The sequence below is a fragment of the Prunus dulcis genome, chromosome 3, assembly GCF_902201215.1.
Source record: "Prunus dulcis chromosome 3, ALMONDv2, whole genome shotgun sequence".
NCBI lineage: Eukaryota > Viridiplantae > Streptophyta > Magnoliopsida > Rosales > Rosaceae > Prunus > Prunus dulcis.
Genome location: NC_047652.1, coordinates 23249689 through 23265491, shown reverse-complemented (window position 1 = coordinate 23265491; position 15803 = coordinate 23249689). Strand labels below are relative to the sequence as shown.

Here is a 15803-nt window from a genome sequence, read left to right as displayed (position 1 = left end):
TTTTTTCCCAATTCAATGTTACGTAAAAGTGATGGGAAAAAATGTAAAGAAAATTGCACAAAAAGTTTAGGAAAATAGTTGATGAACCACTCCAATTTCTTCTTCGGGTGAAGGGGCGTGCCTTTTCAGAGAACATCACAGCATGATCTTAAGATTTAAATCTTAAAATCCATTACTTTTCCACTTTTAGAGATACAGAGTATAAATACACTAACTTCCTCAAACGTACATGAAATACACCAAAATTTGGACAAGAATGCCTCTGGCTCTCAGCAGAGTCAGCAGCACTTGCATTTACATGGGCTCCGTACATCATTCTGAGAGACCTAGTGTCCTATCTAACTTGTTAATGAGAGTCTAAGAAGCTAGAAAGTATTCTGTGGATTAACCCTCCTCCGAGGCTCTCGCCTGTAGTATGGGGTTTCGTCTATTGTTCTCCTTACATAATCTATGAAAGGCTGAGGTGTTCGGGGAGATTCACTCCCAATAGCTGGGCTGCTACGATCAGGTGTGACTGGGGCTGCAATACTTGGAGTAGCAGGAACATTAATGGATGTTTGGGGAGATCTATCCGGTCTGTCCAAATAACACATGGAGACAACCACTGTCAAAATCAATAGAGCAAGACATCCAAGCACCGTTGTCCAAAGGGTATAATTAATGGTAGTTTCAGATGCTGTTCTTTCTCCGGGGTCACAGCTAACGTGGATTTCCACACTCTGACCTGCATACGAGACATAAATTTGTATAACCTCGTTCCAAGAATACTTAAAGATCCACCTTGTCTCCTAGAGTGTAGTAAGATCAAGAATTAGGGATAAAAAAAAAGATTCACCATTGGCTGGGAGTGTGATGAAAATTGTATCTGTGAATCTTTTGGCGCCCAGCATTTTCACCTAAAATGGACAAGTACCATAATTCGTGAAAGATATCAAAATCAACATACGAAATGAAATTAAACTGTTGTGCTAAGCATTGTTGCACTTTCTATTCAGTTGGTAGATTGCTGCACAATAGAAGGATAAATAGGATTTGGAACCATGGAATTGCTTGTATTACTTTTAATATTTTCAAAAACTAACTTTTACTCTCCTTCCAAAAGGAAAATTTGTACCAATAATAAAACTTTCTTTTTGTGTTTTCTCTTTCTTTCTCTGAAGCAATATCCAAGTATCATTAAGAACCGATGATTTTTTTCTCATTTGTACAAAAGACAAACATCTCTCTTGAAATGCAACCGAAATTTTAAGCAAAATTTAAGCAATCAGTACTCACCTCATATTTTGCACGTCCACCAATCCCAAAACCTTCTGTATGGATGGGCGTAATGAGTAATGACTCCCGCTCATGCCAATAAATTTCAACATCTAAAATCAGAAAAAAAAACAACTGATGACATCAGAATCCAGAACCTTAATTAAACTCAAACAATGCGTGGTGGCCAGGAGCATGCACATGTGTGGTTGCAGGAAATGCATCCTGTCTACTTAGGTCTTACCTATGTTGCCCAGGATTGTTATAATAGTCTTGTTAGAGTATGGGGTCAGATTCAACTGCATTGAATCCTGAAACATTCAAGCAACAACTACATCAAACACTATTACCATTGTTTTGATTTTTATTGTATAAGTTTGAAGGGACTCCTTATATCAAGGACTTATAGGAGCCATTTACAATGTTTCAGAATACGTCACTACCTTGCCCATCTCCAATATGGAAAACCCTCCAACAAAAAGAGCAGAAGCAGATCCTGAAACATGATCAGCTCCTCTCAATGAAGCATTGATGGAAACAGAAATATCTGGTTTCATATCCTTGGACTTGGGTATCAAACGAACCAAATGCTCCGGTGAGTAAGGGAAAAAGAGGCAGTATGAGTTACCGGTATCAAGATCCAACCACGGCTTTGCATACCTGTAGTCCACGAAGAGAAAAAAAAAAAGTAAAGCTCAATAAGGACAACTGAGTATATTTATAAACAAGTGAGGCAGTAGAGTAAGAGAGAAATGTACCCAACAAAAGGCGGGTCCACTCTACAGTCATACTGGAGTCCCTTCATGTTTCCAAGAGCCTTAAACTTGTCGTAATTATTGCTTTGAAACAAATAGAAAAAGGTAAAAACATTATCAGACATTTCTTGAGAAGTATTACTTCTATTCTTCTGTCCCCAACTAAATATCAATAACAAAAGAAAGGCCATTTTTTAGCCTATGTATCCCATGAACTGTACAAAGATATTAATGATGAAGAAGACATGCAGAATGATTCTAAAAATCATGCATATATGTATTCTAAAAATCATGCAAACATGTATTTATATATTTATATAAATATACAACCCAAAATAGGGAATATGAAGTGGGAGGCGGTAGATATTATGTTATCTATAAGCTATTCCAGGTTATGCATGCATAAATGATAGAACAATTTTTACTTAGTATATGTAAATATCTTAAAGATATAACAAATTTTACAAGCAACCATATCTGCTAATCAATGTCTTCAGCATTCAATTGCACTTCTATGTGTTGAATTTCCCCGGATAACTGACCACATGCCAGGCATTAGTTTGCTAAACGGTTAAATTTGTGATTCCTTGAAAATTATGCATTAAATTGATACCATGGTCTTACTCTGAGTGTTGAACTTCTTCTGGAATCCAAAAGAATTCATATTTATTCTACAGTAAAATATGTAGGATAAGAAAGGTCTACCTCTTTCTACTTATTCTGTTAAGAAACTTTTTTTTCATGATGCTACTGCTAGCTATTCTTCTGCTGCATGTAAATGCTCACTAAAGGGGAAAATATACGCGCCAACTTTATAGATTTAATAAGACATGCAAATGTAATCATGTCTAATTGTCTAAATTTCAGAGAGTTGCTGAGTCCGACATCCTATATCCATATCCAACATTCATGGTTTACAAACCTGATCTTCACAGAGAAGTTATATCCTTTGGTAGGGACGGGAACATTTGTTAGTGTCTCTCTTGGAGCATCCACAGACACATTATCCTCTGTTAGCACTACTACAGCTGTTCGCAGCTTCAAACTTGAAGCTTCAAAAAATACTGTTCACAAGAAAGAACTTATGAATGTGAAATTTTGTATCATCATAATCAACTTATCATTTACAAAAAATCACGGGGTCGATACATTTACATAAATTTGTCTAGGCCAGCAGATCCAACAGAACATAAGAGTATTTGTTTACCTTGGGTTGTACCTTCCCCCACTACTTCAGCTACTCCTAACAATGGGGACACAGATATAACACTTCCATTGGCAGTACTCCACTGGCCAGAAACTGTATCATTTAAACCTATCAATCAAGATAAACAATGTAACATGTCACTGGGAGGTGAGGTGGAGAGGGAAACTTGATCAACCTTTGTCTTCAAACTTCTATACGTGGAAAATTCACAAAGAATGTCATTTAGAACCTCAGGAAATATTTCTTTCTAATGTGCGTGATTAACTTTTCTTCCACATATGTGAAGCATAAAACTACAAAGTGATATTTCCACATCTAATTGTACTGCATGGAAGATATTGTCTGAGAGTGCAGCACCAATCATTAGTATGCATCCCCCCAAAAAAAAAAACCTAGAGAAGCAAACCCATTATAATTTGTGACCTCAACTTAAGGAGGATGAGTTTCCATATAGCAAAAGATACAAATGAGTAATGCACATATGACAATAAAGAATATATTTAACAAAAGTACATTTTCGTAAAATATTTCAGAAAAAGAAGAGGAGATGTCAATGGGATTTCGGTAATTATGAATTTATTTACATAGGAGATGCATTTGCGTGAAGAATTTTTTACAAAATTTTATCCAATTTGTGCATGGTTGAGCTATCGCAATAAGAAACATTAGCACTTGACCGCACTTCCTTGAAAACCCTTTCGATGATCTACTGCTGTAACGTAACTAGATTAAGAGCCAACATGCCTTACTCAAAAGGGTCCATATAAGGTACAATAATCCATAGGGAAAAAATAAATAAATAAATTCTGAAACCTTTAACAAACAAGACAAATTGATCAATGAAACATGTCAAGACTTGTAACAATATGCAACAAATGAATTCCAAGGTACATGTTTGCCATAACCTACCTTCAATGCTGAAGTTAAGATGACCTCCTATATGAAGAACCGGGTTTTGAGGATGTATATGGGCACCCACTGATATCAGGATATAGTCCGACTTCTGAGGAATACGATCAATGGATATTCGCACAAGAGCTCTACCATGCTGCATTGCCTTCAACCATAAATTTGAAAAACAGGCGTCAGCATAAGGCTTGAGAAAATCAAACGGATACTAAAATATGCTGCTGTACTTTCACTCAGCTAGTTCTTGTCTAGATAAATGCATGTTGCTTGATTAATATATCTAAAAAGAAATCCTTATCACAGCTTCTTGCATGGAGCTATTTGAGTAGGAAAAAAAGAACTTGGAATCAACGAGACCTTAAGATGGATATTTCTACTGCCACCATGTGTGTTGTTTTTGTTTATGGACACAACATCCGGAAAGTTGGTTACAACATCAAAGAGAACAGCGCCATATGCTTCATAGAAAGGGTTTCCTAGTCAAAGAAAAACCACAAAAGACTTAGACTCAAATTTGAAACACCGTTTTTTTTTTTTTTTTTTTACCAAGTACAGTACAGTACCAATTTTAATTAATATAACTGAAACATTAATACCTAGTGCATCAAGATAGACTACTGGAAGAGAAAGTTCAGCACCAACAGCCAGATTAATCCCGTGAAATGGTACCTCCTCCTTGTTCGTAATTCTTATTTGAGACACCTGACCAGAATATGCATTTCTCTTAGAATAAGCAATAAAGTCAAGAACGGGGACAAAAGGCAATAAATAAGCACCTCAAAACTTGAACATTGATTATAATGAAGCATTACCTAGCTTATCTTAATTTCTTTTGTAATGATTATGTGGTTAAAGATCTACTTTGAGAAGTGCAAAACTGCATTGAAGTAAAGTCTACTCTGAGCATCCAATCCAAAACAAATTGGCAATGGTGAAGAGGCCCAAGATTCTATAATTGGCAAGGCTTAGAATATGCAATCTGGGATATTTATACTCTCAATAGAATCTATTTGGAATGCTGATTCAGTTTTTGTAAGTCTACCTCATCAAAAATTGATAGAAATGTAAGGCCCATACCAAAAATATCAAATTGCAGATACTTCACCATTGTTTCCTAAAAACTTTCAGCAATCTTGAGAAGTGAAGGTTAGACAAAAACCAAGAATCGCACTTCCCCAGCACTCAGAAGCTATACCACTATGTCTTTTGTGTGTGTGTGAGTGACCATATTTGAAAAGAAAGCTTGTTCCTTATATATCGTGTCAATCAGCAGGTACTAATATTCATACCTCGGCAACTTTGACACAAGCAGCAATCTCAATTCTACCCGTGATACGATCTTTTGCCTGAATGCATGCAAGATTGTTACTCTCTGATGTCTTTATTCTGTCCCCTTCAATGGAAATAGCATCCTTTTGCACACCTTCATTCTTGTCAGGGAAATTTCTTAATAAGGAATACATAATAGTTCCTTTGTGACTCTGACTATCCCTTTGGCCATATGATTCTGAAGATGAAGGTAAAATACTTGTTGTAGTATAATGAGGAGGAAGAACCCACGTTATTGGGACTCCAAGAGCAAGAGGGAGATCAGGCACCACCAATATTGATAAAGATGCATTGTAAAATCTTGTCCATGATTTAGAACCAGAAGATATAAATTCACATGAGAACGAGACTGCAATGTTGGTCCTCCCTGCAGATCTGAAAATGGAAAAATGGAAAGATTTTTTAACTAAGAGATTTTCATCATCTTTTTAGTCTGGCATTTTCTTCATATTTGAATATTCAAAATTCATGGCAATTTATATATCTGCCGTCGACCATATGATGGAATTTATTATTCTAGTAAGAAGAACCAGTTTACCCGTTCAGCCTGACAGAGCACATATCAATAAAAGCTGGAAAGGAAAGATGTGATGTACATAACAATTATAAAACAAAGTATACCTTCCAAACATTACTTTGATAAAACCAAGCTCTTCCTCGCTCATATGGCTAGGGAACTGAATTTTTTCTGAAGGATCCAACTGAGTCCCATACTTCTCACCATTCAAATGCTCTAACAAATTAAAGCTCAATACCTAGACAACGAAAACAGAAAACTATTTAATTAATGACATAATATCTGGTCATCCACAAGCATTGACATGGGAGAATTCACAGGCAGAGCAAAAAGATGCAGGAAGTAGTAACCTTGTCATCTTCTACAGTCCACTGGTAATTTTGACAGAGCTCATAAACAGAAAACAAATCGCCCTGATGATACCCACAAGTAAGTATTCTGATAAGAGATGATGCATAACCTTCAGTTTGTAATTCTTACCTCCGAAAACAAAGGATAAATAGGCATCTCACGGCCAACACCAAGCAATTCGCTTTGTGCATTCAATATCACCGAAGAAGGAACTCCTACTTTAATACTGCCATATGCTTCACAAATCACAGTATCTCCATTTCTGAAGACTCTGGCACGAATAGTCTGGGCATATGTAAAAAATGCATTTGATTACACAAAATTTTGCATTATCAGCAAACCCTAAACTCAGAAGTGTAAATACACATTTTTTTAATAAATAAATCAAAATAATGATAAGAATAAAGAAAAAAAATTCTAACACAAAACTAGCCAAAGACCCAAAACTTCCTGTTCTGGTGGCAATTGTGAAGAGGACCAACGAGACAAAAAGTCCCAAAGCTAAACCTAACTAGATATGCCTCATCCATTATGAGCAGGATGTTCGGTCCAAGTCTTACATGAACATTGCCTTTTGAAGGCATAAAGTGAGATGGGGCTCAAACAATGGTTGTCTTTCTGTTAGTATTAGGATTTATTTATATATTATGATTTAAAACACGGTGACCTCAACCTGATCGTAAAAGTAAAGGAAAAACTAACAGAAAAAAAGAGATAATGCTCTAGCAGATTGAAATTTTTTAAGTGCCCGACTCCCACATGATAATTTAAAGACCAGGTGTCCATTTACAAAAACCCCATTCAATAATCAGACTACATAGTCATGAAAAACCCTGAAAATGACATGTTGCTAGTCAATCCATGATATCATGCCTTTATTTTTTTCCTATTAAATAGTAAAATCATATAATATAAGTAACACATACAAAATAGCTAAGAAGAATAGGGTAAATTGGTATCAGCTTCAATACAATCATATCTTACAGTGTTCCCAGGTGAAATGGCAGACAGTCGTCCTGAAGATCTATGCATTGTCACTATTTCCTCATTCATACTCATATATTCAACATATACACCAACTGTTGGGCCTCCTTTCACGGTAAGCTAAGCACAAGAGAGTGAACTTGTTAAAATACCTATAAGAAACATGAAAGAAAGACTATGCATATTTTGTATATACAGGGCCTTCGCAGTCAACAATTATATATTATATAAATAAAAAGTGTAGCATAATCAACCTTAAATTCCAACTAATTGCAGACAGCTGAAAAATAGCAACGACACAAACTCTTTTTCATACTACATATTGATATTCTCAAAGGAAAAATAGCAACTACACAAACTCTTTTTCATATTACATATTGATATTCTCAAAGGGCATAAATAACTCATTGTTAAGAGAGAGAAAAATGCAGAAAGGTGGAAAAACAAGGTGAGATTTATATCGGAAACATACCACATAAGCAGCACCAGGTACAAGGAAAATGTCTTGTGGGTGAATTATTGGTGGTGCATACACTTCCACCATTATTGGTTGACTCAAAATTTCATGCCCAGATTGCTGTACAGCACTCACCTAATTTCAAGTACTTTCAGTAAACTTTCATCATTCAGAAACCGCAACAAAAGATTTGACAATTTGAAGAATACTAAAGATAGTAACACATAGGTACAAGGACAACGGTGAACTTACAAAGAAAGTTGTGATCCCAAGATGTGTAGCCAAAATCTTAAATTTCGGGACATTAACATATCCACCTCCTGTTCTTGAGATATCATTAATGTCTAACACCTCAATAATATGATCCTCAACATGCACATGAATATTCATGTAGGCAAACTGCACAAAAGGTTCCAACTCATGAAGCCTCTCACATGTAAGATATAAAACAAGAATATGGCATACAAACTTGAGCTTTAACACACAGACAAGAAAGCAAACAAGGTCGAGATCTACCAAAATAAACAGAACTACAACTAAACCCCTTAATTGTGTTCCACTAAATTCACTTGTAGGCCACAAAAGACAAACAGAGACACATAAGTCCAGACTCCTGAAGCGAATAGATCAGCTCAATTCAAACCTGATAAGAGTCGAAAGTGCTCCCATCACTAATCCCAGCCATCAAATCAATAGTCTGTGACGCCCCTTCCTGAAATTATCAAAGTAGGATATCATTAAATCCAGAATGGCTACACACTGAACATATATATATATATATATATATATATATATTGGGGTTTGTGGGGGGGGAGGGAAATGGGAGAAGGCTACCTCTCACTGCCCAGTAGCTCTGCAGTGGAGCAAAAAATATACCAGATAACCAAAATAATAATTACACCAGATAAACGTACCATAAGGCTTATTTCTTCTGGTGACACAATCTTTATCCAGTCAATGTCTACAACTTGTACCTACACAATACGCACACCTTTATAAAAATTAAAAATTAAAAAAACTAGTCTACAAAAGCAAGCAATATTTAACATTCAGGATAAAGGTTTGTGACAGCCTAAAAGCATAACAAATGAGAAAAGAAATTGAAGCAACAGGCACTAAGAGTTTGATGGCATAATTTCAAATTTCAAGAATCTGTTCAAGTTTATATTCCAGGTAAATGTGATTTTGAAATACCCAAAGCTGAGAGACATGTGATACTATTCTCTTAGAATCCCGAGTTAAAATCCATTTTACAAGTCAAAAGTTCCATACATATGTAATCGAGGAAATTTATCATGCATCTATGCTAAACTTGGTAAGCATCATTTCCAACTGAAACTAAGCAGAGAAGCTTAATCACCCAAATCAAACAATTGACACTTCACAGAAGAAAAAGGGACTCATGTAAAAGAAAGACAATAACTTTCAACAGCATAAAAAATGAACGTTGTTTGTAAGGTGAATGAGGTGATAATACAAAAACCAACTTAAAAGTTACCTATTAACTGGAAAATTATGAACAAGTGATCGAGCAGAATAAAGAAATTACCACAGCAGAAGCTGCAAGTGGAGGAGCAAGTCCAACATCGTAAACTGTCACAAGCGCCGTCCCCATACCTTTAGGAGACAGCATCAGTTGTGAGCATTGTAAACCTCTTGGGGGTTGAACGACTTCTAGCACTCGAGAATCGTTCACAACAGCTTCCAAGAAACAGCTCCCTCCAGTGATTGACAGATTTAACTGAAAGATGATAGTAAATGCATTGTGTAGGTTAAAATGCCCAAATGTATTCACTATAATATATAAACCACAAGAAGCAAAGGCATTTCCCAATGCATAACAACATGACAGAAATGTCTGATAAATGAATTAAAATACAATGTCTCAGATGACCTGCTCCATCTCTACCCAAGTTTCGTGAAACACATGGAACTCTTTGCTTTAATTATGATCCTAAAAAGGGAAATTTTATGTTACATTACGGTTTTCGTATCCCAAAGCACTTATGCACAGGACTACAGGTCCAAGGCATTCCACGGCTCTACCTTAGTCATTACTACCACTTCGTTGCAAAAGGGAGGGTTGCATTTTGTGTGTTTCTTTTCTTTTTCTCCCCATTTTTCCAGAGAGATAATTAACTGATTCCAAATGGAGATATTACGGATAATAGAAGCCAAAAGAAAAAATAAATAAACACAGAAAATAGTAAAAAAGAGTATGATCTGCCCAGCAACTAGACATGGTTACTTACTAAGCCATAATAATAGAGTATTGATAATGTGTTCAGAGCCTACCTTAGCATTGGGATTGAAAAACACCAGATTGAACTCTGGGCTGACCATTAGTGTAGAAACTAGCTGCTCAGAATTAAAAAATTTAAACATGAGATTGACAGATTTAGAACATTAAAAGACTAAATATGAACGGGATGCATTTAGGAAAATATAGTAAAAAATTGAAAGAATAATTATACCTGTAGACGAATTGCATCTGCAAGAACATTCTCTGAACTATCAAGCAATGGAACAGACTTATGACCACCCATGTTATCTCTGAAACCAATGGCTGTAGCACGAACTGTACACTAAGAAGCAAAGGATTAAACATGTTAGCTGATTTTTAATTTTAGCATATAAACATCAAGGTAAGGAAAACATAATATAGCCCTAATATACAACGAAGTGGGACCGAAAAGAAACCCCAATAACAAAATAAGGAATTTGATACTTTAACGTCATATGAATCTAGAAACAAATTCAGTTGACAAAGGTCTCATTCTTGAGTTAAAGCTCTGGACATAAATTTTGTCAATCTAATAACAGAACTACGAGATGATAATATAAAAACAAAGGACAATGAAATTCTGGAAGTACCAGGCCTGACTCGTTTTTCAAGCTCAATAACCTCTCCCAACTGTGCTCCGACCTCTCTAAATTATCAGCATCATCCCATTTAGCCATCTGATTACAACTGAAAAGTTCCCACCTCAAATAAAGAGAAGATGAGTTTGCAAAAGCTTCTCCAGAGTTACTAATGCCAATTGCAGCTAATCTAATGGTGCGCCCATTTGCCACAGTAACAGGGGTGACACGAATTCGCCCTGAACTGCGGTCGGCTTGAATTGCAGTCCGTATGACTTCACGTTCATTTACTGTAGAGTGGCCATTCACCATTATCTTAAAAAGTGTATATTAAAATATATTGGAAGTAAAATTTAACTACTTGCAGTTTTGAAGAAAGGAAATCATTTATACCATGTTCATCCACTATCAGAACAATTGAAGCAGGAATGCTACATATAAGAGACAGTGGAACTTCTGCTACTGCAGGCAGAGGATGGCCATCCCCAACCAGATTACCGCGTTTGAAAACAATTTTCTGAGTCATTGTAGGATAAAGATATATTATATTAAGAATTTTGCATAAAGATAATATATCAGAAACCGTCTGAAATATGAAGAGAGGAATTTTACATAGGTTCCCAGCATTTGGCATGAAACTCTATACAAACTCTTATAGCTTTCAGATAACCTTTCCACAGAAGCACCATTGTCAATGTGACCATGTTGTTCATTTAAGATTTCCATAGTTTCAACAAAGTCAACACCATTGTTCCACTTTTCAGGTCCACCAAGAAGCATAACATCCAAATGCGTCCCAGGGACAAGGTATATTTTGTCCAAATTTACCAATTGCTTATCAGTTTCTGCTAGAGCCAGATCAAAAAAGTAGCCACCGAAATGGTTTCCATCACCTGCCTGACGAATGCTAAGCGGTGAGTATGCCGCAATAAGTGAAGATGCTTTTAAGACAATAGGTCCACCAAAAGAGCTATCAAAGTTGTGATATTCTTTTGATAATGTAGCATGAAGAGTAGCCCGACCAGATGCAGAGGCATATATATAAGCCCATGAACATGGGGGACCATAATTTGATGCATGGAAGTTGGCATTTCCTAAACTGTCTAAAGTAGGGGACTCCCCTGTTGAATTGACAATAATGAAAGACTCACTGCCTGCTTTCCACTTTATGAAGGAACTGAACGCATCACATCTATAAAAGTAGGCACCTGAAAATAAAAAATCAAAGTTTACAAGGCCATCCACCATTGACACAAATCAAGTACCATATGATTCTAGTATATATGTGTATATCATATGACATTACCATTTGATGCTTTCATTGTTACAGCAGCTTGAAGATGTGTTCCTACAACAGTCTCAACAGGGAAGTTAAGGAGCATGACCATAGATGCTGGGACGGAAACTTCAATGACAACCTATCACGGTAGACTAAATACTATAAAACTAGTATTGACAATAGGGATGAGAGAGAGAAAAATATAAAGATCCATGTAAACATTGTATAGCATTTGAGGGTGTGCGTGTAAGAATCTTGAGATTAGATATTAGGTTGTGCAGAGTACAGAACTTTAAAAGATTCCATAAAGCACAAGGAGTAAGAAGGTCAGTGGACACTCGATACTATGAGGACGCAAAAGAACATATAGAGTACCCTGTACCTCATCGTAATTGAATGAATCAAATATGGAGAGCACTTTAATAGTAGCTTTACCAGGCTTCTTAGCCTGGACAACCCCAGAAGCAGACACAGACACAATACTCATGTCTGAAGAGAACCATTTGTAGTCACTGGATGCCTTAGCACAACCTGTATAATTTGATATTGTTCAGATCCCCTAAGCAACATTAGAGTCGAAGTTAAAGAAACTGAGTATCTAGAAAACTACCAACCTCCTGTAGCCTGTAGCTCCACCTCCTGATAAATAGCAGGGGCCCAGGGAAGGAAAATGGTTGGAGATGCATCACTTTTATCCAAACTAAACATGACTTGATCACAAACCATGACTTCTTGTGCAACCTTGAGAACCTACAAGCAGAGACAAACCAACTTAAGCAAAATAAGAATAAAATTAAACATATAATCATAATAAACAAATCAGGAACTAGGAAAAAAGTTAAAGATCAAATCATTACCTCCTTCGTCTCATTTAGCCCACTAAAGTAAGTCAAAGAAGCTGTCAATTTATCCCGTCCCTGTGAAGTTGCCTTTAGAATTATAGAATTCTGCCAGCCATGTTTGATTGCAATATCATCTGATACAGTAAAAAGTCTCCAGTAATCAGACTGGTTATTGGACAACTTTATGTCATCACTCTGCAATTCACAGAAGAAACTTCTGAGACGAAAGTAGACAAAAACATAACAAGCTGCTATATAAAGCAAACACAGAAATTTCTGTAGTATAATGCAAGACAGACATTAGCATCAGATGAGAACAAAGGACATTTGCAGAAATTCGGGCCAAAAGTAAATATGGAGAGAAAAACAGAGAATGCAAGAACATTATTTGACAAGAGAAGCAATTAATAGGGCAAACAATAACATCTTTGATAATACAATCATAATTCACATTGTGGAAAGGAAAATGATAAGAAGAAAGAACCCTACTAGTAAAAAATGCAAAGTAACTGGATATATCATTGTTTGAACAATGATACTGGAAGAATGCATGCTTTACCTCTGTAATGTAGATTTCTTGTGCATCTGGTCCTTCTGAGAAAACCTTCATTTGAATGAGGTACCGACGACCAGAAACACCATACCACCGTGTCATGGATGGAATTGCTTTAATTCCTTCAACAGGATCATCAGAAGTAGATAGAGGTGTCATGTATAAAGATAAAGAATCAGGCAGGACAACATTAAGTGACGACACTTGTATGTGGCCAGCAACCCTTGTATCTTCAACTATGGTGTTAGTTACCCCTAAGTTCAACGCATATGCCAAACCCATCATAGAGTCAACACGAGCAACTGAAGAGTTTGAAACAGACCATCGATGATGTGGAGACGGCAAATTTACAACTGCAAAGGCCCAATGAAGAAAGGTAGTATGACTGGTGAGAATAAGCTTATACTGCGGCATAATATTCCATGTAACTCTACATATGAGCCATATACACGTAACTGTACATATAGCCATATACACGTAACTCTACATGTGTATCCAGTGAAACTAACACCAAAAAGTTAATTCTTCAAAATATACGATAAAATACCAAACTAGTTAAGTGAAACTCGAATAGAAAGAAACCTAAGTAGAAAAATTATAATCAGAATTAGGCCCTAAATCAAGAAATTTTATCCATCAAGCGGCCCTAAACATACCGCAATAGACAAAGAGTTTACTACTTTAGAGCACATGTAGAAGAATTGGAAGAAAAACCTTGAGCTTTGTTGCCACGGATAATTATTAGACTATAACGAACAGCTGCACCAACAAGGACAAAAACAGGCGAGGGAGGATCGAGCGAAATGGCTTCTGCTACAGTTAGAACAATCTTATCAGTCATATGCTTGAACTGTGGCTCAAGCAAATGCACAGAAACAATCTCATGCCCAATTTCAATTCCCTTTACGACGTACAGATCAGAAAATACACCCTGTATCATATATTAAAAAAAAAGTTAGATGCAAAGTGAAAAATGCAGTGACCAACTGATATTCCTCATTGACAGCAAATTGCAATATGCATACATTATCTTCAAGGTTTATTTGGATATCTAGGTCTCCACACAACCCGCCACAGTCGCTCAGGGGAGAGTCCTTTAGAGGGACATGAACAAGGTGATGAGGCAATACATTAGGTTCAGGCATCAGCTGCCACATAAACTGCAAGCCCACCAGTGAAGAAAACACATTTTCTGCAATGCATGTTGACAAATTTCTTAAACTTTAGAACCAGACCAAATTAAACTTTAAAAGAAAAAAAAATTGAGCCTCAAAAATGAGTGCACTACCAAGAAATGAAATTGAGAATTCAATGGCCCCAAAAATCTTGTGATCATTAGCATTTCAAAAAGTACCTTCACTATCAAAGGCACGGACTCGAAGCGTGGCAAGCCCATCTAAGTCAAGCTTAATGGAATTATGAAATATCTGAATTCTGGAAAATTTGTCAATAAAAACTTTGCAGCGAATCACAGCTCCAGTATTTACATCAGCAGCGTAAACAGCAGTCTCCTTTCGACCACTATAAGGAGCAATTGATCTCAACCGCGCGCTTGTTGAGCAGTGACTAGTTGAATTATATTCGGGCAGAACAGACAGAATATCGTGATGATCCCATGACCTGCAAAAAAATTCATACAATTTTAAATAAACGCTTTACCAGAAACATCAATTTTCCAAGCATTGGTAAAAAAGAAGTAACGAACATATACAATATATACACACAGATACACACTGTGGCTTACCATTTGAAGCAGCCATCACTTCCCTGAAGCCTATACTCGACCGGATGAGTCATTTTGGGAGGCAGCAGAATATTGACGTCTGCAATGTGTGGACCAGAGCTCAAATGCGACGCCGTTTGGTCCACCATGAGAAGAAGAAATAAACCAAGCAATACATTGTAGCTCAACATCTTCCAGCACACTGAGTCTATCGAAACGCACGAAGTTTCTGTTTGACAGAGCTTTGCATACTAATGAAACTCGTCAATAAGATTAGCGAACTCGAAGCTTGAGCAGCTGAGCTTGCGTTCGAAATGAGCGATCATAGACCACTCGGAATCAGAAATCAGGGGTTTAGGGTTTTTGGGGGGTCAGCGTTGTAGAGAAAAATTGTGAGGGAATACTCTACTAGATTCCGGGGGGTGTAAAAACGTGGCGCCAAGTGATTGGTGGTGAGGTTAATAACTGTCAGATTAGTGGAAAGATATCGAGGTTTCTGTTTTATTTTGGAGGGAGTGGATGGCCACCGAGTCACCGACCAGCGACAAGCCTTTTACATTTTTTTGTTCTTTTTGGGGTCGACGCCTTTTTCATTTCTTTAATTTATTATTGGATTAATAAAAATTTGTTTTGTAAAAAGAAAAAAGGATCAAAACTGATTTTATTCTTTCAATAACTTTCTTTAGGTGAGTTTCTTTTGGTAACTTTTATGTTTTTAATTTTTTTTAGTAAAAGCGATAGTCTAAACTACAAGAGAAGAGAGTTTCTTACACATACACAA

The 15803-nt window shown here is 36.5% G+C and overlaps 1 protein-coding gene across 4 annotated transcripts; it reads right to left on the bottom strand.

Moving 5' to 3' along the window:
* Positions 1-124: 124 nt before the first annotated feature.
* On the bottom strand, positions 125-15556 carry LOC117621456 (nuclear pore complex protein GP210). Of its 4 annotated transcripts, XM_034351941.1 has the most exons (35): positions 15044-15556; positions 14654-14919; positions 14325-14491; positions 14014-14230; positions 13306-13652; positions 12762-12941; positions 12519-12654; positions 12287-12435; positions 11932-12043; positions 11238-11833; positions 11019-11142; positions 10638-10915; positions 10238-10348; positions 10059-10121; positions 9313-9504; positions 8678-8737; positions 8407-8475; positions 8016-8162; positions 7779-7898; positions 7307-7426; positions 6452-6607; positions 6322-6384; positions 6076-6209; positions 5415-5829; positions 4722-4827; positions 4483-4601; positions 4126-4273; positions 3217-3324; positions 2932-3073; positions 2013-2093; positions 1698-1914; positions 1499-1565; positions 1276-1367; positions 836-896; positions 125-724 (listed from the first exon to the last, which is right to left on the bottom strand). In XM_034351941.1, exons 1-35 carry the CDS (start codon positions 15211-15213, stop codon positions 366-368), a joined length of 5892 nt encoding a protein of 1963 aa, XP_034207832.1. In that variant the 5' UTR covers positions 15214-15556; the 3' UTR covers positions 125-365. The 4 variants fall into 4 exon arrangements, with proteins under 4 accessions (XP_034207832.1, XP_034207833.1, XP_034207834.1 ...); XM_034351942.1 differs by lacking the exon at positions 3217-3324; XM_034351943.1 differs by lacking the exons at positions 4483-4601; positions 4722-4827.
* Between the last annotated feature and the right edge of the window lie 247 nt (positions 15557-15803).